Source organism: Giraffa tippelskirchi, chromosome 5, assembly GCF_054371585.1.
Source record: "Giraffa tippelskirchi isolate mGirTip1 chromosome 5, T2T-mGirTip1v1.2.pri, whole genome shotgun sequence".
In the NCBI taxonomy this organism is placed as follows: domain Eukaryota; kingdom Metazoa; phylum Chordata; class Mammalia; order Artiodactyla; family Giraffidae; genus Giraffa; species Giraffa tippelskirchi.
The window spans coordinates 19,754,157-19,780,569 of record NC_137279.1 but is presented as its reverse complement, the minus strand read 5'-3'; the positions used below and the strand labels follow the sequence as shown (position 1 = coordinate 19,780,569).

At 45.1% G+C, this 26,413-nt stretch overlaps 1 protein-coding gene across 1 annotated transcript; it reads left to right on the top strand.

Annotated features, from left to right (window-relative positions):
* The first annotated feature begins 79 nt into the window (after positions 1 to 79).
* TOR3A (torsin family 3 member A) lies at positions 80 to 26,413 on the top strand. Its single transcript, XM_081485969.1, has 6 exons — positions 80 to 416; positions 1,764 to 1,877; positions 2,500 to 2,765; positions 4,415 to 4,593; positions 24,880 to 25,004; positions 25,553 to 26,413. Exons 1-6 carry the CDS (start codon positions 149 to 151, stop codon positions 25,807 to 25,809), a joined length of 1,209 nt encoding a protein of 402 aa, XP_081342095.1. The 5' UTR covers positions 80 to 148; the 3' UTR covers positions 25,810 to 26,413.

Sequence of the window (26,413 nt, the reverse complement as noted above, 5' to 3'; positions counted from 1 at the left end):
GAGACGAGCTCGGCCTGCCTGCAGTTCCCACGGCAACGCCAATCCCCGGCCAATCCGGGCCTCGGAAGTGCGGGCGCCCGCCCTCAGGCCGGGACCCTGAAAGGGCCGGGAAGGCCCCGCGGCGGAGGGAACTGCTGCCGGCCTTGCCATGCTTGGGGGCACAGAGCGTCTGCTCTGGCTCCTGCTTCTGTCGCTGCTGCTGCCGCCCCCGAGCGCGTGGGGACACGGCGGCCAGGCGAGGCCGAGGGAGGGGACCGAGGAGGCAGGCTCGGCCGGAGCTTGGCTGGCCTTCCGGGGCCTGCGGGAGCGACTGAGGGCTGCCGGCGCGCTCTCCAGACGCTACTGGGCTGTCTTCAGCTGCCGCGTGTGGCCTGAGGGCTGTGGGGAGGATGAGGAGGCGCCGGCGCGGCCCCCGGGTAAGACCCTCGGGCTCAGGAGGGCGGGAGCGGGCGGGCGGGATGCGCGAGGCCCGCTGGGACCCGGCCGCGGCGTTCAGAGCCTCGCGCCTGTCCTGGGCCGTCGCGATCGGGGTCACCAGACGAGCGCCTTAGCCGCCGTCTCTGCTGTTCCGACCAGCCTTTGGGCCGAGCTAAGAGCAGGGCAGCCTCTGCGGAACCAGGAACCCTCATCACTGCCGCCGCCGCCGCCCCCAGCGCTGGCGCTGTGTCCTTATGCAGACGAGCGGTCCTGGCTGCACTCCCCGCCCGTTCCTGGCTCCTCCAGACACGACTTACACTTCCCTGCTGTCTCCGAACCTGCCCTGCTATTATTCCAAGGAGCTGCTCTTGCCCACATTCTTGATGACTTTAAGGAAAATCCCCAGTTGGGCACTTCCCCCACAAGTACCTTGTCCTCCTCCTCTGCTGCTTACAGAAGCGGAAGCTGGGCTACGAGTCCCCCAGACCTGAGTTCTGATTTATTCTCTGTCACTGATAAATTGTGAGGCAGGGTTGTCACATCAATGTCCTGGCCCTGGTGGTCTCAGACTCCTTGCAGTGGATGTCGTTAACTCTAGGTTCTGTAGTGGTAATCCTGCAGTGGTGCTAGAAACATTTTTCATTTAAATTAAAAGTTCTTTTGGGGGAAGAAGGGGAGCAGGGCCTCCAGACATGAGGGATCTTAGTTCCCCAACCAGGGATCCAACCTATGCTCCCTGCATTGGAAATAGAGTCTTAACCACTGGACCACCAGGGAAGTCCCTAAATCAAAAGTTCTAAATTCCAGTGAATGGTTTTTGTTTCGTTTTTGCCAATGCTTAGTATATTCAAATTGACATCTGATAGGAGAATGGAGCCTGGCCCGCTACTGTCCATGGGGTCACAACTTAGCAACTGAACAACAGCAGCAAAAGAATTGAGACCCTTGGGGTTGGCCGTGATCAAATGATTCTGCAATTCAGAGCAAGTAGGAAGCATGGCAATCATCAGTTACTGTTTGTCTCCCTTGGAGACCGCAAACTCCTTGCAGGCAGGGCCTAGGTAACTTACAATTTGGCACAAAATAAGATTTATTGTTGAGTAAATTGAGCTTTTGCTGCAACTAGAGCTGCATCTATAGCAAGGCCATCTACTTCCTCAATCTGGAGATTCCCATCTGAGTCCATTCCCAGGTGCCGTGAGAGGAAGGCCCAGGGCAGAGCAGTGAGGAGTGGTTCTGGAGAGAGGACGTCCGGAAGAACTGCTCTGGTGGTTTGAAGGGAGGCAGTGTTCAGCCCTCCCTGGGCCCTGGGCTCCACTCCTGTCTCACAGCTCCTCCTTTCCCAGGCTGGAGCCTTGCCCTGCTGGGCCAGCAGTACCTGGATATCTTGAGCACGTGGTCCTGCAGCTTCTGGAACTGCTGCGGCAGAGGGGACTGCAGGATCATCAACAACTTCCCAGGTTGGACCTCACGTGGCCCTCAGGGCCAGGAATCTGTGGGGGGAGGAGGGGCGAGCAGGGAGGCAATTCAGGAGAATGCCAGGGCGTAGGGACCCAACCTCAGCCTGCCCATAGCCAGCAGCATGGTAGAGACCCTCCCTGTCTCCACCATGGTTCCCATATCCTGCACCCTCATGGCTGAAAGGAAGGAAGGCCTTGGCAGAGGGCTTTGCCCACATTAGCTGCTTCAGTAGGTGTTGGCTGAATTGAATTGAAATGAATAAAATAAGGAGGTCTCCATAAAATATTTAGGGGGTCCTGAAACTTCCAGGCAGGAGCAACTTCATGGTAGTCGGGGGCTGAGTTCCTCCTCCAGACAGGACTCTGCCCACCCTGCTAGGGGGGTGTCTTCAGGACCTTCAGAAAAGGGTGAAATCAATCTGGATTTCTCAAACTCTTCAGAAAATAGCACCGAATCTCTTCTGCTGCACGGTCTGCCCAGTGGCTTCTTGTCATGAGGCCACCAGACAGGATGGCTCCCACCTCAGAAATGGTCAGCGGTGCTCAGTCTCTCGGCCATCACCAAGCCTGGGGAAGATGCACCTGTGTGCCTCCCTCAGCGTGGTCTCTTCCCCATCCCTAGGCCTCGAGGCAGACCTGCACATGCGCCTACATGGCCAGCACCTGGCCCGGGAGCTGGTCCTGACAGCAGTGAGGGGCTACTTAGAGATGCCCTGGCCGGACAAGGCCCTGGCTCTGTCGTTCCACGGCTGGTCTGGCACAGGCAAGAACTTCGTGGCACGGATGCTGGCAGAAAACCTGTACCAGGATGGGCTGAGGAGCGACTGTGTCAAGGTGTTCATCTCCACGTTGCACTTCCCTCACCCCAGGAATGTGGACCTGTACGAGGTGAGGCCGGCCATGCTGAAGAGCTAGGGTCAGGGTGAGGGTGAGGGCTTGGGCCCGGTGGAGGCCTGGGCAGCTGAGACACAGGCCTGTGCGCCGGGAGGGAGGCTGAAGCCAGCCCTCGGTGTGGGGGTTGGAGGACAGCAGGGTGGGGGGGACGATGCAGTGAAACCTGGTACCCACAGAGACCGCTACTCCACAGGTGAGGCCCGAGAGGGCACTGAGCTTAACCAGAGAATCCATGTATTTAATTTGTCAACAGAAGTAGTGGAAGCGCCTCAGGAAGTGTGAAACAGAGCAAGCAGAAGCTTTATCATAATCTCCCCACACGGACACAACCAGTTAGCATTTTGGTGTACTTCCTTCAAGCTGTTCCCCTGCGCTCTTTAACGTCTTTATAATTATGTTGGACAGAAAGTTGCATGTTCCACAGTTTTTTTTTTAAAGAGGCTTCTCATAAGTGATTTTTCCACGGCTTCCCAAAAGTACTCATTTCGTGCCAACAGGTGGACTCATCACATACAAAAAGTTTCTGTTGCCCTGCTATTTTGGGTTTTGTTCATTCAGACACGTTAGCCATAGCAATGACCAAACCCCTCTGCAGCCTGACAGAGGTAACTGTGTCTCTCTTTGGCTTTTAGTTTCATTATTTGGAGTGTGTTAACCTGGGAAGATTATGTAAGCCTTTGGGAACAGATTGCCCGAGTCACCTGGCAGTTTCAGTGTGGCCTGGCAGGGCAGGCTGCTGGTCAGGCCTCCCAAGAAAGAGCTGGCTGGCTTTGCAGTAAAACACCTGTGACTCTCAGCTTCCCCACTGTGGAAATCGACATGTACGCACTCTCACACCCACACACTGGGGAGATGGGGCTGAAGTCAAAAACCGGGGAGGCCAGAGGTAGATGGAGATTGTGGGCTCTGCTCAAACACCTCTCCCTTGGGGAGGGAGGTGAGGGGATGTTCAAGTGGGAGGGGACGTGGGTAAACCTATGGCTAATTCATGTTTGGTAGAAACCAACACAATACTGTAAATCAATTATCCTTCAATTAAAAATTAAAAAAAAAACAAACATCTCTCCCTGGGGCAGGAGCCAGTCCTGTTCTCCTGGGGAACCCTGCAGAGCAGCATCTTTTCAGTCCAGGGCTTACTATCCTGCCTGGGGTGGGGAATCCCAGTTTTGAGTTGGGTCCCTCGGGCACCAGGCTGGGCTGAGATCTCAGGGAAGAAGCTGGTGGGTGCTCTGCTCCTGGGAGTTCAAGACAGGGCTGCCTCTGGGCACCCAAGCCTGTCTCTACCTGTCATCCCTGTGTGAGAGCCTGACTGCTACCCCTGGGGAGGGTGAGTTAGCAGTTAGTTCTGGGATGGAACCACATCCTGGAGGGGAGGAAGCAGGGCTGGGGCCCAAGACCCTTTCCCCAGGCTGGCTCCACTAGTTGGCTTTTAAATCTCAGGGTGCAGGAGAATCACCTGGGAGGCTTGTTAAAGGAGGATGCCCTAGCTCCATCCCCAGAGGTTTGGATTGGTGGTTCTGCGGTGGAAACCAGCTCCAGGTGATCCACTGTAGACGCCCTGGGGAAACCAGTGCCTCACTAGGGCCCTCAGAGCCAGGAGGTGCCTCCCACTGCTCTCCAGCAGCTCCCCGTATTATGTGCAGGAGGAGCTGACGGACCAGATCAGGAAGACGCAGGAGCACTGTCACCAGACCCTGTTCATTTTAGACGAGGCTGAGAAGCTGCACCCAGGACTGCTGGAGGCCCTCAGGCCACACCTGGAACGCCAGGCCTCCAACAACCACAGAGCCGAGTCCAAGAGAACCATCTTTCTTTTTCTCAGGTGAGGCCTGAGAAACAAAAGTCAGAAGGACTGGGTGAGGGGAGGAAGAACCCTGTTGGGCAGTGTGTGTGCCAAGCCTGGGAGCTGAGGGGAGTGGGAGGGGTGGTTTCCATGCTCTCCTAGGCTGCCCACCCTTCTCCGCAAGGGAAACCAACACACATTCCAGGAGAGAAAACAAAAGCCCAGCTGCTTGGGTGGCAGCAAGGGTGGGGAGCCTTAGGTCTCCTGCCTTGATTCTAGCAAAGACTTCTGAAGGACTCTTATCCCACCCTCACCACCAGAACAGGCCAGCTAACTCCCGGGACCAGCCTGGGGAAGACCCAGCTGTCCCTTATCTGGCTTCCTCCCTGGTTCTCAGGATGGGGAGGCTCCCTCAGACTCCCCAGTTAGTACACGGCTTCCTAAGGGAGGGACACTGGGAGTCTCTTCTTAGATGGACATTAAGTGTTTTTTTTTTTTAATTGAAGTTTAATTGACATATTAGTTTCAGGTGTATAATTGATTTGCTATTTGTTTATATTGTGAGCTGATCACAATAAGTTAACATCTGTCACCATACATAGGTACAAAACCTTTTTGTTCCTGTGATGAGAACTTTCAAGGTGTACTCTTCTCAGCAACTTCCAAATATGCGATGCAGTATTATTTACTAAAGCCACCATGCTGTACGTTACATCCCCGTGACTTACTACTTGAAGTTTGTACACTATTCATCTTATTTTGTTTCTCTTTCTGACCTATTTCACTCAGCATAATACCTTCAGGGTCCACCCATGTTGTTGCAAATAGCAAGATTTGCTTCTTTTTAATGGCTGAATAATATTCCATTATATATGCATTTTTTTCCCTTTATCCATTCATCTATTGATGGACACATGTCATTTGTTAACTTAGCCATTGTAAATAATGCTACAGGGAACATGGGGTTGCACATATCTCCTTGAGTATTTTCATTCTCTTCAGATAAATATCTAGAAGTAGAATTGCTGGATCATGTGGTAGTCTTAGTTTTAATTTTTTGAGAAACCTCCATACTGTTTTCCATAGTGGTTGCACTAGTTTACATTCCCACCAGTGATGCACAGAGGTTCCCTTTTCTCCACAGTCTCACAAACACTGATTATTTCTGATCTCTTTGATGATAGGCATTCTAACAGGTATGACGTGGTATCTCACTGTAGTTTCTGATTTGCATTTTCCTCGTGATTACTGATGTTGAGTACCTTTCCATGTCTCTGTTGACCACTTGAATGTCTTCTTTGGGAAGATGTCTATTCAGAGCTTTGTTCATTTTTTCATTGGATTATTTTTTGCTGATGTATGAGGTCTTTACAGATTTTGAATACTAACCCCTTATCAGGTATATGATTTGCAAGTATTTTCTTCTATTTGGTAGGTTTCCTTTTTGTTTTGTTGATAGTTTCCTTTGCTATGCAGAAGCTTTTGGTTTGTTGTAGTCCACTTGTTTATTTTTGCTTTTGTTGCCTTTGCTTTCAGTGTGAAATCCAAAAAATAATTGCCAAGAGCACTGTCAAGGAAATTACCACTTATGCTTTCTTCTAGGAGTTTTATGGTTTCAGGTCTTAAGTTCAAGTCTTTAATCCATTTTTTTCCTTCATTTTATTTTATATTGGAGTATAATTGATTAACAATGTTGTGTTATTTCAAGTGTTCAGCAAAGTAATTCAGTTATACATGTATCCTTTTTCAAATTCTTTTCCCATTTAGGTTATTACAGAGTATTGAGCATAGTACCCTGTGTTATACAATAAGTCCTTGTTGGTTATCTATTTTAAATACAGTAGTGTGTACATGTAAATCTCAAACTTCTAATTGATTCTGCCCCTCCCCCACCTTTCCCCTTTAGTAACCTTAAGTTTGTTTTCTAAGCCTGCGGGTCTGTTTCTGTTTCATTTGTATCATTTTTTAATTCCACATATAAGCAATATCATATGATATTTGTCTTTGTCTGACTAATCTCCAGATCCATCCAAGTTGCTGCAAATGGCATTATTTCATTATGTAATGGATGAGTAATATTCCATTGTATATATGTATCAGTCTTCCTTATCCATTCCTCTGTCAATGGACATTTAGGTGCATGGATTTATTTCTGGGGTTTCTATCCTCTTTCATTGATCTATATTTCTGTTTTTGTGCCAGTACCATACTGTCTTGATTACTATAGCTTTGTAGTATAGTCTGAAGGCAGAGAGCCTAATTCCTCCAGCTGTTTTTCTTTTTCAAGATTGTTTTGGCTATCCAGAGTCTTTTGTTGTGTCTCCATACAAATTTTTAAAATTTTAGTTCTATTTCTGTGAAAAATATCATTGGTAATTTGATACAGATTGCATTGAATCTGTAGCTTGCCTTGAGTAGTACAGTTATTTTGACAATATTGATTCTTCCAATATAAAAACATGATATATCTTCCATCTGTGTCATCTTTACTTTCTTTCATCAGTGTCTTATAATTTTTGGGGTACAAGTCTTTGACCTCCTTAGATAGGCTTATTCCTAGGTATTTTATTCTTTCTGATATAATGGTAAATGGCATTGTTCCTTCAATATCCCTTTCTGATCTTTGTTAGTATATAGAAATGCAACAGATTTCTGTGTATTAATTTTGTATCCTGCTACTTTACTGAATTCATTAATGAACTCTAGTAGTTTTCTGGTAGCATCTTTAGCGTTTTCTATGTATAGTATGTCATCTGCAAACAGTGACAATTTTACTTCTTTTCCAATTTTAATTCCTTTTATTTCTTTTTATATCTTTTTCTTCTCTGATTACCATGGGTAGGACTTCCAAAATTATGTTGAATAAAAGTGGCAAGAGAGGACATCCTTGTCTTGCTCCTCATCTCAGAGGAAATACTTTCAGCTTTTCATCATTGAGTATGTTACCTGTAGCTTTGTCATATATGGCCTTATTATTATGTTGAGGTATGTTCCCTCTTTGCCCACTTTCTGGAGAGTTTTTATCATAAATGAATGTTGAATTTGTCAAAAACACTTTCTGCATCTATTAAGATGATCATATGGTTTTTATTCTTCAGTTTGTTCATGTAGTGTATCACACTGATTTGCAGATATTAAAAAAATCCTTGCGTCCCTGGGATAAATACCCCTTCATCATTTTAATGTAATGTTAGGCTTGATTTGCAAGTGTTTCACTGAGGATTTTTGAGACTGTGTTCATCAGTAATATTGGCCTGTAATTCTTTTTTATGTGGTATCTTTGTCTGGTTTTGATATCAGATGATGGAGCCTCATAATGAGTTTGGGAGTGTTCCTTTCTCTGTGATTTTTTTTTGGAATAGTTTCAGAAACTATTTTCTAAATGTTTGATAGAATTTGCCTGTGCACCATCTGATCCTGGACTTTGGTTTCTTGAGAGTTTTCAATCACAATTTCAATTTCAGTACTTGTGATTGCTTCATATTTTCTGTTTCTTCCTGAGTCAGTCTTGGGAGATTGTAAGAATTTCTAAGAATTTCTCCATTTCTTCTAGGTTGTCCATTTTATTAGCATATAGTTATTTGTAGTAATCTCTTATTTTCATTTATTTCTGCCCTCATCTTCATGATTTGTTTCCTTCTACTAACTTTGGATTTTGTTCTTCTTTCTCTAGCTTTAGGTGTAAGGTTAGGTCGTTTGTGATTTTTCTTATTTCCTGAGGTAAGATGGTATTGCTATAAACGTTTTTTTGTTGCTTTTGCTACATCCTCTAGGTTTTGGATTGTAGTGCTTTCATTTTCATTTTTCTCTAGGTATTTTTTCATTTCCTCTTAGATTTCTTCAGTGATCCATTGGTTGTTCAGCAGCATATATTGTTTAGCCTCCGTGTGTTTGTGGTTTGGTTTTTTTTTACAGGTCTTTTGCTTGTAGTTGATTTCTAATCTCATAGCATTGTTTAGAAAAGATGCTTCATATGGTTTCAGTTTTCTTAAATTTACTGGGGGTCACTTTGTAGCCCAGCATTGATCAGTTCTAGAGAATGTCCCACGTGCACTTGAGAAGAATGCTGCTTTTATATGGAATGCTCTATGAATATCAATTAAGTCCAACTGGTCCAGTGTCCAATAATGGGTCCAATAAGGCCTATATTTCCTTATTGATTTTCTGTCTGGATGATATGTCCATTGATGAAAGTGGGGCTTTAAAGATCCCCACTATTATTGTGTTACTGTCAGTTTCTCTTTTTATGGCTATTAGTATTTGCCTTAGATAGTAAAGTATTTGCCTTATATATTGAAGCTTCTATGTTGGGTGCATCAGTTCAGTTCAGTCGCTCAGTCATATCCAGCTCTTTGCGACCCCATGAACTGCAGCATGCCATGCTTCCCTGTTGATAACCAACTCCTGGAGCTTACTCAAACTCCTGTCCATCAAGTCAGTGATGCCATCCAACCATCTCATCCTCTGTCATCCCCTTCTCCTCCTGCCTTCAATGTTTCCCAGCATCAGGGTCTTTTCCAATGAGTCAGTTCCTCACATCAGGTGGCCAAAATATTGGAGTTTCAGCTTTAGCATCAGTCCTTCCAATGAATATTCAGGACTGATTTCCATTAGGATGAACTGGTTGGATCTCCTTATAGTCCAAGGGACTCTCAAGAGTCTTCTCCAACACCACAGTTCAAAAGCATCAATTCTTCGGCACTCAGCTTTCTTTAGAGTCCAACTCTCACATCCATACTTGACTACTGGAAAAACCATAGCTTTGAGACAGACCTTTGTTGGCAAAGTAATGTCTCTGCTTTTGAATATGCTGTCTAGGTTGGTCATAACTTTTCTTCCAAGGAGCAAATGTCTTTTAATTTCATGGCTGCAGTCACCATAGGCAGTGATTTTGGAGCCCCCAAAAATAAAGTCTGTCACTGTTTCCATTGTTTCCCCATCTGTTTACCATGAAGTGATGGGACCAGATAGCATGACCTTAGTTTTCTGAATGTTGCATTTTAAGCCAACTTTTTCACTCTCCTCTTTCACTTTCATCAAGAGACTCTTTAGTTCTTCTTCACTATCTGCCATAAGGGTGGTGTCATGTGCATATCTGAGGTTATTGATATTTCTTCCAGCAATCTTGATTCCAGCTTATGCTTCATCCAGTCTAACATTTCTCATGATGTACTCTGCATATAAGTTAAATAAGCAGGGTGACAATATACAGCCTTGATGTATTCCTTTCATGATTTGGAACCAGTCTGTTGTTCCATGTCCAGTTCTAACTGTTGCTTCTTGACAAGCATACAGATTTCTCAGGAGCCAAGTCAGGTGGTCTGGTATTCCCATCTCTTTCAAAATCTTCCACAGTTTGTTGTGATCCACACAGTCAAAGGCTTTGGCATAGTCAATAAAGCAGAAATAGATGTTTTTCTGGAACTCTCTCACTTTTTCGATGATCCAACAGATGTTGGCAATTTGATCTCTGGTTCCTCTGCCTTTTCTGAATCGAGTTTAAACATCTGGAAGTTTACGGTTCATAAACTGTTGAAGCCTGGCTTGGAGAATTTTGAGCATTACTTTGTTAGCATGTGAGATGAGTGAAATTATGCGGTAGTTTGAAGATTCTTTGGCATTGCCTTTCTTTTGGATTGGAACGAAAACTGATCTTTTCCAGTCCTGTGGCCACTGCTGAGTTTTCCAAATTTGCTGGCATATTGAGTGCAGCACTTTCACAGCATCATCTTTTAGGATTTGAAATAGCTCAGCTGGAATTCCATCATCTACACTAGCTTTGTTCATAGTGATGCTTCCTAAGGCCCACTTGACTTCACATTCCAGGATATCTGGCTCTAGGTGAGTGATCACACCATCGTGGTTATCTGGGTCATGAAGATCTTTTTTGTATAGTTCTGTGTATTCTTGCCACCTTTTCTTAATATCGTCTGCTTCTGTTAGGTCCATACCATTTCTGTCTTGGTATCTCTAATTTTCTTGAAGAGATCTCTAGTCTTTCCCATTCTGTTGTTTTCCTCTATTTCTTTGCATTGATCACTGAGGAAGGCTTTCTTATTTCTCCTTGCCACTCTGCATTCAAATAGGTATATCTTCCCTTTTCTCCTTTGCCTTTTGCTTCTCTTCTTTTCACAGCTATTTGTAAGGCCTCCTCAGACAACCATTTTGCCTTTTTGCATTTCTTTTTCTTGGGGATTGTCTTGACCACTGCCTCCTGTACAATGTCACAAACCTCCGTCCATAGTTCTTCAGGCACTCTATCAGATCTAATCCCTTGAATCTGTTTGTCACTTCCACTGTATAATCATAAGGAAAAGGTCAGTTTTCATTCCAATCCCAAAGGAAGGCAATGCCGAAGAATGCTCAAACTACTGCACAATTGCACTTGTCTCACATGCTAGTAAAGTAATGCTCAAAATTCTCCAAGCCAGACTTCAGCAATACGTGAACCGTGAACTTCCAGATGTTCAAACTGGTTTTAGAAAAGGCAGAGGAACCAGAGATCAAATTGCCAACATCCACTGGATCATTGAAAAAACAAGAGAGTTCCAGAAAAACATCTATTTCTGCTTTATTGACTATGCCAAAGCCTTTGACTCTGTGGATCACAATAAACTGGGGGAAATTCTGAAAGAGATGGGAATACCAGATAATCTGACTTATCTCTTGAGAAACTTGTATGCAGGTCAGGAAGCAACAGTTAGAACTGGACATGGAACAACAGACTGATTCCAGATAGGAAAAGGAGTACGTCAAGGCTGTATATTGTCACCCTGATTATTTAACTTATAGGCAGAGTACATCATGAGAAACGCTGGGCTGGAAGAAACACAAGCTGGAATCAAGATTGCCAGGAGAAATATCAATAACCTCAGATATGCAGGTGATACCACCCTTATGGCAGAAAGTGAAGAAGAACTAAAGAGCCTCTTGATGAAAGTGAAAGAGGAGAGTGAAAAAGTTGGCTTAAAGCTCAACGTTCAGAAAACTAAGATCATGGCATCTGGTCCCATCACTTCATGGGAAATAGATGGGGAAACAGTGGAAACAGTGACAGACTTTTATTTTTTTTGGGCTCCAAAATCACTGCTGATGGTGATTGCAGCTATGAAATTAAAAGACGCTTACTCCTTGGAAGGAAGGTTATGACCAACCTAGATAGCATATTTAAAAGCAGAGACATTACTTTGCCAACAAAGATATTTCTAGTCAAGGCTATGGTTTTTCCAGTGGTGATGTATGGATGTGAGAGTTGGACAGTGAAGAAAGCTGAGCGCTGAAGAATTGATGCTTTTGAACTGTGGTGTTGGAGAAGATTCTTGAGAGTCCCTTGGACTGCAAGAAGATCCAACCAGTCCATCCTAAAGGAGATCAGTCCTGGGTGTTCATTGGAAGGACTGATATTGAAGCTGAAACTCCAATACTTTGGCCACCTCATGCGAAGAGTTGACTCATTGGAAAAGACCTTAATGCTGGGAAGGATTGGGGGCAGAAGGAGACGGGGACGACAGAGGATGAGATGGTTGGATGGCATCACCGACTCAATGGACATGGGTTTGGGTAAACTCTGGGAGTTGGTGATGGACAGGGAGGCCTGGCATGCTGCAATTCCTAGGGTCAGAAAGAGTCAGACACGACTGAGTGACTAAACTGAACTGAATGGTCTAGTGGTTTTCCCTACTTTCTTCAATTTAAGTCTGAATTTGGCAATAAGGAGTTCATGATCTGAGCCACAGTCAGCTCCCAGTCTTATTTTTGCTGACTGTATAGAGCTTCTCCATCATTGGCTGCAAAGAATATAATCAATCTGATTTCGGTGTTGACCATCTGATGATGTCCATGTGTACAGTCGTCTCTTGTGTTGTTGGAAGGTGTTTGCTATGACCAGTGCATTCTCTTGGCAAAACTCTCAGCCTCTGCCCTGCTTCATTCTGTACTCCAAGGCCAAATTTGCCTGTTACTCCAGGTGTTTCTTGACTTCCTACTTTTCCATTCCAGTCCCCTATAATGAAAAGGACATCTTTTTTGGGTGTTAGTTCTAGAAGGTCTTGTAGGTCTTCATAGAACCATTTTAGGAATGTTGGGTGTATATATGTTTACAATTGTGACATCATCTTCATAGATCTATCCTTCATCTTTACGTAGTGTCTTTCTTTGCTCATGTAACAGTCTTTATTTTAAATTCTATTTTGTCTGATATGAGTATTACTACTCCAGCTTTCTTTTGATATACATTTGCATGGTATACCTTTTTCTGTACCCTCATTTTCAGTCTGTACGTGTCCCCAGATCTGAAGTGGGTCTCTTGTAGACAGCATATATGAGTCTTGTTTTGTATTCATTCAGTCTCTTGTTTGGAGTATTTAATCCATTCACGTTTAATTTGGTTATTGATATATATGTTCTTATATTTTGTTAATTGTTTTGGATTTGTTTTGTAGGTCTTTTCTTCCTCCCTTCTTTTGTTCTCTTCTCTTATGATTTGATGACTAACTTCAGTGTTGTGCTTGGATTTCTTTTTCCTTCCCTATGTATCTATTGTAGATTTTCAGTTTGGGGTTACTATGAGGTTTTGGTATATTCATTAACAAGAGTGTTTTAAGTGTTGCTGGTGTTTTAGCTTTTATATGCATTTCCAATATCCTGCATTTGTACTCACCTCTTCCCATGATTGATGGTTTTGGTATCATATTTGTGTGGGGGTGATTTCCTACCTTTATTGTATATTTGCCTTTACCAATGAGCTTTTTCCATTTGTAATTTTCTTGTTTCTAGTTGTCATCTTTTCTTCTCTGCTAGAGAAGTTCCTTTAGTATTAGCTGCAAAGCTAGTCTGGTGGACTTTCTCTTAGCTTTTGCTTGTCTGTAAAGCTTTTGATTTCTCCATTGAATTTGAATGAGAGGCTTGTTGGGTAGAGTATTCTTGGTTGTAGGTTCTTCCCTTTCATACTTTAAATATATTGTTTCACTCCTTTCTGGCCTGCAGAATTTCTGCTGAGAAATCAGCTGATAACCTTATGGGAATTCCCTTGTATGTTATTTGTTAATTTTCTCTTGTTGCTTTTAGTATTTTTCATTGTCTTTAATTTTTGTCTGTTTGATTACTGTGTTTCTCAGCATGTTCCTCCTTGGATTTATCCTGCCTGGGGCTCTTTGCACTTCCTGGAATTGGGTGACTGTTTCCTTTCCTCTCTTATAGAGAAGCTTTCAGCTATTAATATTATCTCTCCAAATATTTTCTCAGGTCCTTTCTCTCCCTCTTATCCTTCTGGGGCCCCTATAATGCGACTGTTGCTGCATTTATTGTTGTCCCAGAGGTCTCTTAGACTGTCCTCTTTTCTTTCTTTTTTCTTTATTCTGTTTCATGGTTGTGATTTCCACCATCCTGTCTTACAGCTCACTTATCTGTTCTTCTGCCTCAGTTATTCTGCTATTGATTCCTTCTCATGTATTTTTATTTCAGTTATTGTATTGTTCATCAGTTTGTTTATCCTTTTTTAAAATTTTATTCATTTAAGCTGCACTAGGTCTTTGTTGCTGTGCTCAGGCTTTCTTTAGTTGCAGTGAGCAGGGGCTACTCTTCATTGCAGTGCACAGCTTCTCATTGCAGTGGCTTCTCTTGTTGCATAGCACGGGCGGTAGATGCATGGGCTTCAGTTGTGGCGTGTGGGCTCAGTTGCTCTGTGGCGTGTGGGATCTTCCTGGACCAAGGATCAAACCTATGTTCCCTACATTGGCAGATGGATTCCCAGCCACTGGACCACTGGGGAAGTGCTGTTTATTCTTTAATTCTTCTAGGTCTTTGCTAAACATTTCATGTATCTTCTAGATCTGTGACTCCATTCTCTTTCTAGTGATTCTTTTTCTTGGATCGTCTTTACTATCATCCCTCTGACCTAATGCTGGGTAGGATTGGAGGCGGGAGGAGAAGGGGACGACAGAGGATGAGATGGTTGGATGGCATCACCGACTCGATGGACATGGGTTTGGGTAGACTCCGGGAGTTGGTGATGGACAGGGAGGCCTGGCGTGCCGCAATTCATGGGGTTGCAGAGAGTCGGACACGACTGAGCGACTGAACTGAACTGAACTGAATTCTTTTTCAGATAGGTTGCCTCTCTTCATGTCACTTAGTTGTTGTTCTGGGGTTTTATCCTGTTCCTTCATCTGGGACACATTCATCTGTCATCTCATCTTGTCTAACTTTCTGTGATTGCAGTTTCCATCCACAGACTGCAGGGTTGTAGCTCTTGCTTCTGCTGTCTGCCCCCTGGTGGATGAGGCTAATAGGCTTGTGTAGGTTTGAGGCTTGTAACCTATTCTTAGAGGTCACACACAAGGTTTTGTGTCTACCAGGATCCAAGGGAAAAAGCAGGGACCTCATAAAAGCCTGGGCAAAACCTATCTGCTGGTATTGGAGGGCCTTCTGCAGAGGCAGAGGGTGGCTGTGGCTCATTGCAGGGACAAAGACCATTACAGTGGTAGTTCTGGGGAGTATTCACTAGTGTGAGCCCTGCTGGAGGCTGCCGTTTTCTCACCAAGACCTGGCTCCATCCAATCAGCTGTAGGCTCCAGTGCTGGGATACCTCAGGCTGATAGAGTGGGAACACAGCCCCACCCATCAGCAGACAGACTGCTTAAAGTCTTCCTGAGCATAGGGCTACCTGCTAAACACCTTGACACTTTGACATGGCCCTGCCCACCAGAGGGATAAGACCCAGTTTCTGTCTCCCTCAGTCCTATGAAATTCCTGTGCCCAAATGCCACTGGCTTCCAAAGACAGATTATCTCGTGTCTCCTTGTCCCCAGGCTAGGGAGCCCTGACCTGAGGCTCAGAACTTTCACTCCTGTGGGAGAACTTCAGTGATATTATTTTCCAGTTTGTGGGTCACCCACTCAGCCAGTATAAGATTTGATTTTATCACAATTTTGCTCCTGCTACCATCTCATTGTGCCTTCTTCATCTTTGGATGTAGGATACTTTGGGTAGGTTCTAGCATTTTTCATCGATGGTTGTTCAGCAGTTGTGATTTTGGTGTTTTTCTAAGAAGTGAGCTCATGTCCTTCTACTCTACCATTTTATCTCCATCTTTAATCCATTTTGAGTTAAATTTTTGTGTATGGTCTAAGACAGTGTTCCAGTTTCATTCTTTTGCATGTGGTCTCCTAATAAATTTATTAAAGAGACTGTCCTTTCCCTACTGCATATTCTTAGCTCCTCCTTTGTAAATTAATTGACCATATATGCATGGATTTATTTCTAGGCTCTCTACTCTGTTCCATTTATCTATGTGTCTGTTTATATGCCAGTACCATACTGCTTTGACTGCTAAAGCTCTGTAATATAGTTGGAAATGTAATTCACATGCTGGGAGTCCCCTCTTAGAAGGGCATTAAGTTTTCAAGTCAGCATATTAGTTGAAACTTAAGTACAAACTACCCTTAAAAATTCCCAAGGTATAACCAGTTGGTGGATAGTTTTCCATGAAGTCCAACATGGCCAGTTCTTTCTCCAGCCTTGGAAAGTCTGTTTCTTCACTAATCATGAGAGGAAGTCCCTGGCCTGGAATTCAGCATATAATGTGTTCAATGAAAAGCTTTCCAGCTCCTGTGTTGAGATTTGCAACCTTACCATGCAGGACTGATCACTTACCTAACCATTGCACTCCATTTCCTGTTTAGCTCTACTGTGTGCCACAGGTTCTGGAATGGCTTTGCAGAAAGTGAATTTTGAAATCAAGTGTCCAACCATATCTTTTTATGGCAGCTTCAACAGAAAGTCCTGCCCAAGTTCTATTAGCAGTCAAGTTTGGGTCCCTCTTGGCCCAACTTGAATGCATCACAAGCAGCTTCTTTTTTTAAAAATTATTTTTAATTGAACGATGATTGCTTTACAGTATTGTGTTGGTTTCTACCAAACATCAACATGAATCAGCTATAGGTTTACCCATGTCCCCTCCCACTTGAACATCCCTTACACCTCCCTCCCCATTCCACCCCTCTACATTGTAACTGAGCCCTGGTTTGAGTTCCCTCAGTCATACAGCAAATTCCCATTGGTAATCTATTTTACATATGGTAATGTATGTTTCCATATTACTCTCTCCTTCCTCCCCTGCTAGCCGTGTCCATAAGTCTGTTCTCTATGTCTGTGTCTCCATTGCTGCTCTTCAGATAGATTCATCAGCACCATCTTTCTAGATTCCGTATATGTGCATTAGTATATGATATTTGTTTTTCTTTTTCTGACTTACTTCACTCTGTATAATAGGCTCTATGTTCATCCACCTCATTAGGACTGACTCAAATGTGTTCCTTTTTATGGCTGAGTAATATTCCAGTGTATATATGTGCCACATGTCTTTGTCCATTTATCTGTTGATGGACATCTAGGGTGCTTCCATATCCTAGCTATTGTAAATAGAGGTGCAGTGAACTTTGGGGTACATGTGTCTTTTTCAATTTTGGTTTCTTCGGGGTATATGCTTAGTAGTGGGATTGATGGCTTATATGATGGTTTTAATTCTAGTTTTTTAAGGAATCTCCATACTGTTCTCCTCAGTGGCTGTATCAATTTACACTCCCACCAACAGTTCAAAAGGGTTCCCTTTTCTCCACACTCTCTCCAGCATTATTGTTTGTAGATTTTTTTATGATAGCCATTCTGACCAGTGTGAGGTGATATCTCATTGTAGTTTTGATTTGCATTTCTCTAATGATGAGTAATGTTGAGCATCTTTTCATGTGTTTGTTAGCCATCTGTTATGGCTTCTTTGGAGAAATGTCTGTTTAGGTCTTTTGCCCACTTTTTGATTGGGTTGTTTTTCTGGTACTGAGTTGTATGAGCTGCTTGTATATTTTGGAAATTAATCCTCTGTCAGTTGTTTCATTTGCTATTATTTTCACCCATTCTGAGGGTTGTCTTTTCACCTTGTTTATAATTTCCTTTGCTGCACAAAAGCTTTTAAGTTTAATTAGGTCCTACTTTAGGAGGTAGGTCATAGAGGATGTTGCTGTGATTTATGTCATAGAGTGTTCTGCCTATGTTTTCCTCTAAGAGTTTTATAGTTTCTGGTCTTACATTTAGGTCTTTAATCCATTTTGAGTTTATCTTTGTGCGTGGTGTTAGGCAGTATTCTTATTTCTTTTATGCATAGCTGTCAAGTTTTCCCAGAAGCACTTATTGAAGAGACTGTCTGTCTTTGCCCCATTGTATATGCTTGCCTCCTTTGTCAAAAATAAGGTATCCATAGGTGCATGGGTTTATCTCTGGGCTTTCTATCATTTCATTGGTCTATTGGACCATATGAACTGTGAGTTTTTTTGTTCTAGTTCTGTAACAAATGCTACTGGTAATTTGATAGGGAGTCTATTTAATCTGTAGATTACATTTCGTAGTATAGTCATTTTCACAGTATTATTCTTCCAACCCAGGAACATGGAATATCTCTCCATCTGTTTACATCATATTTGATTTCTTATATCAGTGTCTTATAGTTTTCTGTCTCCTTAAGTAGTTTATTCCTAGGTATTTTATTCTTTTTGTTGCAATGGTGAATGGGATTGATTCCTTAATTTCTGATATTTCATTGTTAGTATATAGGAATGCAAGTGATTTCTGTGTATTGATTTTGTATCACTGATTAGCTCTAGTAATTTTCTGATACTATCTTTAGGGTTTTCTATGTACAGTATCATGTCGTCTACAAACAGTTTTACTTCTATTCCAATCTGGATTCCTTTTGTTTTTCTTCTGATTGCCATAGCTAGGACTTCCAAAACTATGTTGAATAATAGTGGTGAGAGTGGGGACCCTTGTCCCAGATCTTATAGGGAATGCTTTCAGTTTTTCACCATTAAGAAGAATGTTTGCCGTGGGTTTATCATATATGGCCTTTATTGAGGTAGGTTCTTTCTATGGCCATTTTTTGAAGTTTTTATCATAAATAGGTGTTAAATTTTGTCAAAAGCTTTTGCTGCTAGATATCTATTGAGATTATCATATGGTTTTATCTTTCAATTTGTTAGTGTGGTATATCACATTGATTTGTATATATTGAAGAATCCTTGCATCCCTGGGATAAACCTGACTTGATCATGGTTTTTGGTCTTTTTAATGTGTTGTTGAGTTCTGTTTGCTAGAATTTTGTTGAGGATTTTTGCATATATGTTCATCAGTGATACTTGCCTATAATTTTCTTTTTGTGTGTTGTCTTTGTCTGGTTTTGGTATCCGGGTGATGGTGGCCCCATAGAATGAGTTTGAAAGTGTTCCTGTGCAATTTTTTGGAAGAATTTTGGAAGGATAGGCATTAGCTCTTCTCTAAATGTTTGACAGAATTCTCATGTGAAGCCATCTGGCCCTGGGCTTTTGTTTCGGGGGAAATTTTTGATCACAGTTTCGATTTCAGTGCCACGAGCAGCGTCTTGCATTCAGTGGAAGCCAAACCACTCCTCCCTGCCATCACCCTCCCCCTGCAGGCCAGTACATGCTCACTCGGGGATTTTCCCCAGCTTTAGGGTACCCCTCTGGTGACTCAACTGGTAAAAAATCCACATGCAATGTGGGAGACCTGGGTTTGGAAGATCCCCTGGAGAAGGGAAAGGCTACCGACTCTAGTATTCTGGCCTGGAGAATTCCACGGACTGTATAGTCCATGGGGTCACAAAGAGTCAGATACGACTGAGCGACTTTCACTGAGAGAATTAGGGGATCTGGTTTTCCCTCCCGGCTTGGCAAGTGTGAAGGAGTGAGCTGGGATTTTGGCCTGTAAGTAAGGCTGACAGGACACTGCAGTGCATTGTGAAGGAGGGCAGAAGAGCCTCCAAGGTTATTTTAAGAGGAAAGCAGGGAAAGATTTTCTGCTGTGATTTGAGTGGTTCAGAATTAGGAAGCAAGGACAGTCAATTCTTTGAATTAGCTCTCCTCCCCAGCTGTGTATTATTCATCTCCTTTTGAGGCAGCCCGAAGTATGGATCTCTTCCTGTTGTGAATTAGGTGGGGGCTCCAAAATGTAAGGTCAGATAAGGAGTCATCTTGGTTCCCCAAGGCTTCTCCCCCCAAGCCCTGACGGGGTGAGGGCAGGGGACCCGGAACCACTGTTGCAGGAAGTCCTTCCCTCAGGACGGAAGGAAGCCTGGAGCCCAGCCACCTTGGGTGCCCTTTTCTATCGCAGGAATCTTTTGCCTTCGTGCATGGCTTCTTCCCCCTCTGCTGCTGGGTTCGTTCTTCCTCCTTAGCCGAGCCCTCTCCTGCCTCCTGGCAATGGCCGTGGCCAACCTTTCCCCAACTTGGCCCGAGGTGCCCAGACGCTGACTTTCCCACCAGTTCTTGGCATAGAAAACCTCACCCTCACTGGTGCCAGGAGTTCCTAACCTGACCCAGGTGACCCTGCTATCTCTAAGCAGACGTTGTAGTATTTTAGTCATTGACCCGCCCCCTGCCACCACCTGCCCTTTCCCCAGTACCTCAGCCTCTGTGCCCTGTCCGAGGCCAGAGGGTCCCAATGAGCAGACAGGTGGCAGAGTGGGGGGCAGGGTCTGGGGAGAAGCTGCCCGCTCTGGGCCTACTCTGGCAGGGGATACAGATACCCTGCTGGCCCTGGAGGAGCCTCTGAGCCCCTTGGGGAGGAGGATGCACACTGGTGACAGGAGGCGAGGACATGGCCTCCAGTTCCATTCACTCCGATGTGGGCCCAGCCTGTGAGAGCCAGTGGTGCACAACAGGCCTGGGTGGACTGTCTGGAGCCTGAGGGCCACCCAGACTGACCCTGGGGCTCAGCACCTCGCTGCCCCAGGCGGCCTCAAAGCAGCACCTCTAGACTCCATCAGGTGTTCTAGTGCTGGGCAGGGGAGGACGGTGTCTCTGGGCTTGATTTCTATAGTGACCTTACCTATGTGGTGAGGACTCTGACATTTGAAAGGAAAGCACTGATGGTGTAAACAAATCACTAGTGTAAGGCCAGCGGTTTAATCCTAAAACAAATTGTGAACGTGCTGTTTGAAGTAAAGTGCTAGTGGCTTTGCTGGCCCCCCTGCAACGTGGTGGTATCTGATGGTAGAAAGGAGGTGGCAGGTGAAGCAGGGAGGGGAGTGGGGGGTGCAGCTAGAGTCACCCCAGCCCTCAGAACCAGTCCTGCCTCTGGGCCTGAGGAAATCAGGGCCCCTGGCTGGGTACCAGAAAACTAACATTGACTACTTTTGCCCATTTCTACCAAGTACAGAAGCTCTGGGAATGGTGTCACAGGGCTGGATGGGCACACAGAACTCTGGAGATCAGAGCCACGGTCCTCCCATTGAAGCTGTAAAGAGAGAATTAATACCTGTTCTCTTCGGGCTGTTGTCAGGAGAAGAATGGATAGAAAGGGCTTTAAAAATTAAAAGAACTATGCAAGTGTAAATTGTTCATGGACCCAAAGGCCTTGTACCCCAGCACACAGAAAGTACTCGTGGATATGTCTATTTGTTGACTGACCATCAAATCTAGGGTGACCTAGGAGGGCTTCTTAAATCGTCTGCTTCAGGTCTGTCATTTTACAAAATAGGAAATGAAGGCTCGGGGAGATGACGCTGGAGTCAGGTTTATGGCTGTCCTTTAGGGAAGACTTAGCGGTCCAGGCTGGGGTTGGCTAGCATGGTTCTGGAGAGGCCTTTGAGTCCCCGTCCTCTGTGGTCTTAGGACTGGTAAGAGCACATCCTGTCCCCTCCCACAGCCAGGGTGGAGGGCTCATCACTAGGGGGAGCCTTCTGTCCCTTGTCCTTTCAGACCTCCCAGTCCGCAGGTGACCTGGGAGAATGTGCAAGGGAACTGAAGCACTCTGCGAGGGCAAGCTCTGTTGAAAAGTATAATGTTGGGGTTGGGTTGGGATAGAAAAGGGGCCCCAGTTATGTACTGGTGGGTGAGATAAAGCCTGAAACCTGGAGGAAAAAGAGAGATCTTTGGCTGTGGGACTAGAGGAGAAAAGTCAGAGGGAGGTGGAGATCTCAGACGTCATGTCAGGTGGCCTTCTGGGTGCAAATGGGGAAGGCACTGGAGTCTGTGCCCCTGGCGCTGAGTGAGTGAATCCTGGTCCTCTCCCCTTTACCCTGGATGCCTGCCCTGCAGCCTGCGCATGTGTAGACCTGCCTTTACCTCCCGTGGGTTATGGAGGATGGGCAGGTCTCACCTCAGCTGACGCAGTTGTGGTCTGGCGTGTACAAAGATGACCTGCCCAGGCGGCCTTCCTACAGGAAGAGGAGGACCACGGCTTCAGGAAGTAGAAGAGAGTTGACGTAAGCAGCTTTCCCACCTGCAGAGGTCAGAGGAAGTCTGGCTGAGCAGGGGACAAGGGGTGGGGATTCCCCTCGTCCGTGCCAGGCCCTCCAGCTGGGGACTTCTGGCCTCAGGAGTGAAATGGAGCTGTGAGGGGCACACTGGCCCCTACAGGAAGGAATATTGCATCCCTTGGCAGGAAAGGACGCCTGCCCCAGGAGGTGTCCTCCTTGTCCATCAGTGGAGGCAGGCAGGCAGAGAACCACCCAGCCCCTGGGACACACTCAAATGCTGAATGAGCAGACAAATCAGCTAATGTACCTGAGTGTCAGCCAGTCAGAGCAGAATGGAAATATTGGCTCTTTGCTCCTTCCCTTGCCACTTGCCTCCCTGCTCCTGTCACTCATACTCCCTCAGTGTACGGGGCTGGAGGAAAAAGCAGGGCAGAGCTCGGTTTGTTTAAGGAGCTAGCAGAAGGCCTGGGAGGGGACGTGAGTACCGTGAGGCGGAGAGGACGCCAGGAGCGGGGAGCATGACCTGCAACCAGCTCCTGGCTCCACTTCCTCCTTCCCAGCTTCCCTGCTCTAAGATTTCCTCTCCCCCTCATCACTCTCCTGTGTTTTAGGCCCACAATTCCAGTGAAATTACCACCCCTGGTGAGGTCACAGGCAAGGGCACAATACTCAACCGTGTGTAAATCCAAGCTGGCATCTCCAACCTTCTCCTAAACCGCTCTTCCGCTGAGCAGGCTGCAGGCCACTCCAGGCAGACACTTGCTTCTCTCTGGTGACCTCCTCTGTCTCACTTCTCATGTCCATCAGTTACAGGGTCCTCTCAGTTGTGCCTTCTCCACTAACTCTAAACCCTTCTCCACTGCCTTTATCATCTCTAAACATGGACTATGGCACAAAGCTCCCTGACTAGCTTTCTCTTCAATCCAACCACTGTGGCCCAAGAACAATCTTATTAGAAAGTAAAGCCGATCAGACCACCTTACTACCCTGTACTCCCAAGTTCACAACCCTTCAACGGCTCTCTGTGGCCCATAAGCTAAAATCCACTTGAATGGCTGACAGAGGCCTCTTGCCAGCCTCAGCCTGCATTCCATGCCTCTGCTCCGCCAGCCTCTCCAAGCAGCTTGCAGCTCCTAACCCCCACAAGCCCTCTGACCATCCATGCCTGGACATGTCTGATGAGCACTATGGGGTCTGCCTTTGCCCAGAACCCTCCTCTTCCCTCTGAAGTCTTATCGCCAGGCCCCAGCTGGCCTGGAATCATACACATGGGCCTCTCCTTCCATACAGAAGTCAAAGGAAAGACCGACATCCTACCATCTTTATGCACTCTGCATATAGTACAGTCTCAGTGTTGGTCAAAAGAGAACAAGGCAGGGAGAATGGATGACAAAGCAGGACAGTGCCTTTTCTGTACAGACTTGTGTTATGACACGATTTCCTGGAGGACGGGAGGCCCAGGCCCCTCAACCTCCTTTCTTCCAGTCACCAATGGCTTCAGTGGTCAAATTGTGCATTTGGAAGCCAAATATAAAAATAATGAAATATAAGACGTGAGACCATGAAACTCCTTTAAGAGAACATAGGCAAAACATTTTCCAACATAAATTGTGGCAATATTTTCTTGGATCAGTCTCCCAAGGCAAAAGAAATAAAAGCAAAAATAAACAAATGGGACCTAATCAAACTTAAAAGCTTGTGCACAGCAAAGGAACCCATCAACAAAATGAAAAGATAACCTGCTACAGAAAAGAAAAGAATTTGTAAACAATGCAACAAAGGATTAATTTCCAAAATACATGAATGGTTCATATAACTCAATAACTCCCCACAAAAAAATTTAGAAAGTGGCATGTATGCATGCTCAGTTGTGTCCAGCTCTTTGCCACCCCATGGACTGTAGCCCGCCAGGCTCCTCTGTCCATGGGATTTCCCAGGCAAGAATACTAGAGTGGGTTGCCATGTCTTCCTCCAGGGGATCTTCCCGACCCAAGGATCAAATCTGCATCGCCTGCATTCCAGGGGAGTTCTTTGTCACTGAGCCTCCTGGGAAGCCCCCCAAAATGGGCAGAATACCTAAACTGACCTTTCTCTGAAGATATACAGATGGTCAACAAACACATGAAAAGATGCTCAACATCACTAATTATTAGAGAAATGCAAATCAAAACCACAATAAGATATCACCTCATACTGGTCAGAATGGCTAGCATTAAAAAGTCTACAAATAAATGCAGGAGAGGGTATGGAAAAAATGAAACTTCCTACACTGTTGGTAGGAATGTAAATTGGTTCACTCTCTATGGAAAAGTCTGGAGGTTCCTTATAAAACTAAAAATAGAGCTACCATATGATCCAGCAGTCCCACTCCTAGGCGCATATCCAGAAATGATGAAAATTGGAATTCAAAAAAATACATGCCCCCCAGTGCTCATGGCAGCAGTCTTTACAAAAGCCAAGATATGAAAAAAAAAAAAAAAAAAGCCAAGATATGGAAAGAATCCAAATGCCCATCAATAGATGATTGTTTTAAGATGTGAGAAAAACACACACACAATGGAACATTACTCACCCACAATGAAGAAATATTGCCATTTGCTGGATGGACCTAGAGAATATCACACTAAGTGAAGTAAGTCAGAGAAAGACAAATATTACATCACTTATATGTGGAATCTAAAAAAATTATTCAAATTATTCTATATACAAAACAAACAGATCCATAGATGCAGAAAACAAAGTTGTGGTTACCAAAGGGGAAACGGGAGGTGGGGAATAAATTAGGAGTGTAGGGTTTACAGATACACACTAGTATATATAAAATAGTTAAGCAACAAGGATTTACTGTATAACACTGGGATCGATAGTCAATATCTTATAATAACCAAAATGGACAATAATCTGAAGATACATATATATATATATAACTGAATCACTTCGTTATTCAAAGTGATTAGTTTGAATCACTTAGTTTCACTCGAAACTAACCCAACATTGTGCATCAACTCCAATTTTTAAAACCACCACCAACAGAATCTATTAACAGGACTTGTCTCTTTCAGTAATCTTGGGGGCAATATCATCAACGAGGTGGTCCTGAACCTGCTTAAGGCTGGGTGGTCCCGGGAAGAAATCAGGATGGAACACTTGGAGTCCCGCCTCCAAGCTGAGATTGTGGCGTCCACAGGTGAGTGATTCCCAGCCTTGCAGAACATAAGCCTCTGGCAAGAGGGGGAGGTAGGGAAAAACGTGTATGTGCTGGGAGTTGTGCTCATGAGATAAGACTGGGTACTCAGAGCCACAGAGGAGGCGCCATATAATATTCTTGTTGTCAGCTTGAGGTAGGCATGAGAAAAGTCCTCTCCTGAAAACTGTTCCTTAAAAGGGAATAGTTGGCCTTGGCCATACAGACCCTTGAAGAAGAAAGTCTCACTATGTGACTCTCAGTGGCTCAGCCTCCAGTCGTAGGCAGGGTCGCTGCACCTCTGCCTTCTGCCCTCGAAACCATAACCCGACAGGCATGTGCACCCTCTCTCTCACACGTCTAGTTCCTCGCGGCCCTCCTTCCCTAAAGGGAGGCACAGTTGCATACTTCTTGACACAAACTTAAGACAGCCCTCCTGGAGTTGGCATATGAGATCAAACCTCACCCAGGCCTTCGGGTTGGGGAACACCTCGACTCCAGCTGGGCTCAGCCCCAGGTCAGACCCCATGTAACCCTGCTCTTGATTTCAGACAGTGGCTTTGGGCACAGCCGTCTTGTGAAGGAAAACCTGATTGACCTCTTCATCCCCTTCCTGCCACTGGAGTTCCGTCACGTGAGGCTGTGTGCACGCGATGCTTTCCTGAGCCAGGACCTCCTGTATACGGAAGAGGCCCTCAACGAAATCGCCAGGATGATGGTGTACGTCCCCAAGGAGGAACAGCTCTTCTCATCTCAGGGATGCAAATCTATTTCCCAGAGAATTAGCTATGTCCTGCCTGAGGGCTAGACGAAAACTTCCCGAAGCGGCCTTCCTTCCACTAATGGACCCTGGGCTGTCGTGGCAGCACACTGTCTAGGAAATAATCGGTTGGAAGGGCAGGCTGGCAACCAGCAGTCACGAGCACACAAGTGGTGTGTAGAGGGGAGGTCTTGGATCAGAGACAGAGCCAATGCTTAAAGTCACTTGGTGCCTTAAAGAGCCACATTCCGAAATGTGAGCCAGCTGGCTGGGGAAAATCATGCGGGAGAGACATCCCAAGGATTTGTTAGCATCTGCCCGCAGATGCCTGGCCTTGGTGTTGGGCCTGAGGCTGCAGTATGCTCAGTGACAGAGAAGGGAAAGACGAACTTCTGCTTACCAGTGGCAGGGACTGACCTCACGTTTGCAGGCTGGGTGGGTGAGCTTTCAAGTTGTTATTCCCAGAGGGAGGCTGAGCAGCTTCTATCTGAGCTCAGGCAAGAGCTTCAGGCTAAAGGGCACAGAGGAAGTGTGTTGTTTTTTTTTTTTAATCAGTATACGTGAAGATTTCTTCTGCTCTGCAGATTTTTAAGATTTAAATTAGGGACCTTAACATACGTAAAGATTAAAATTTTGTATTTTTTTCCTAAAA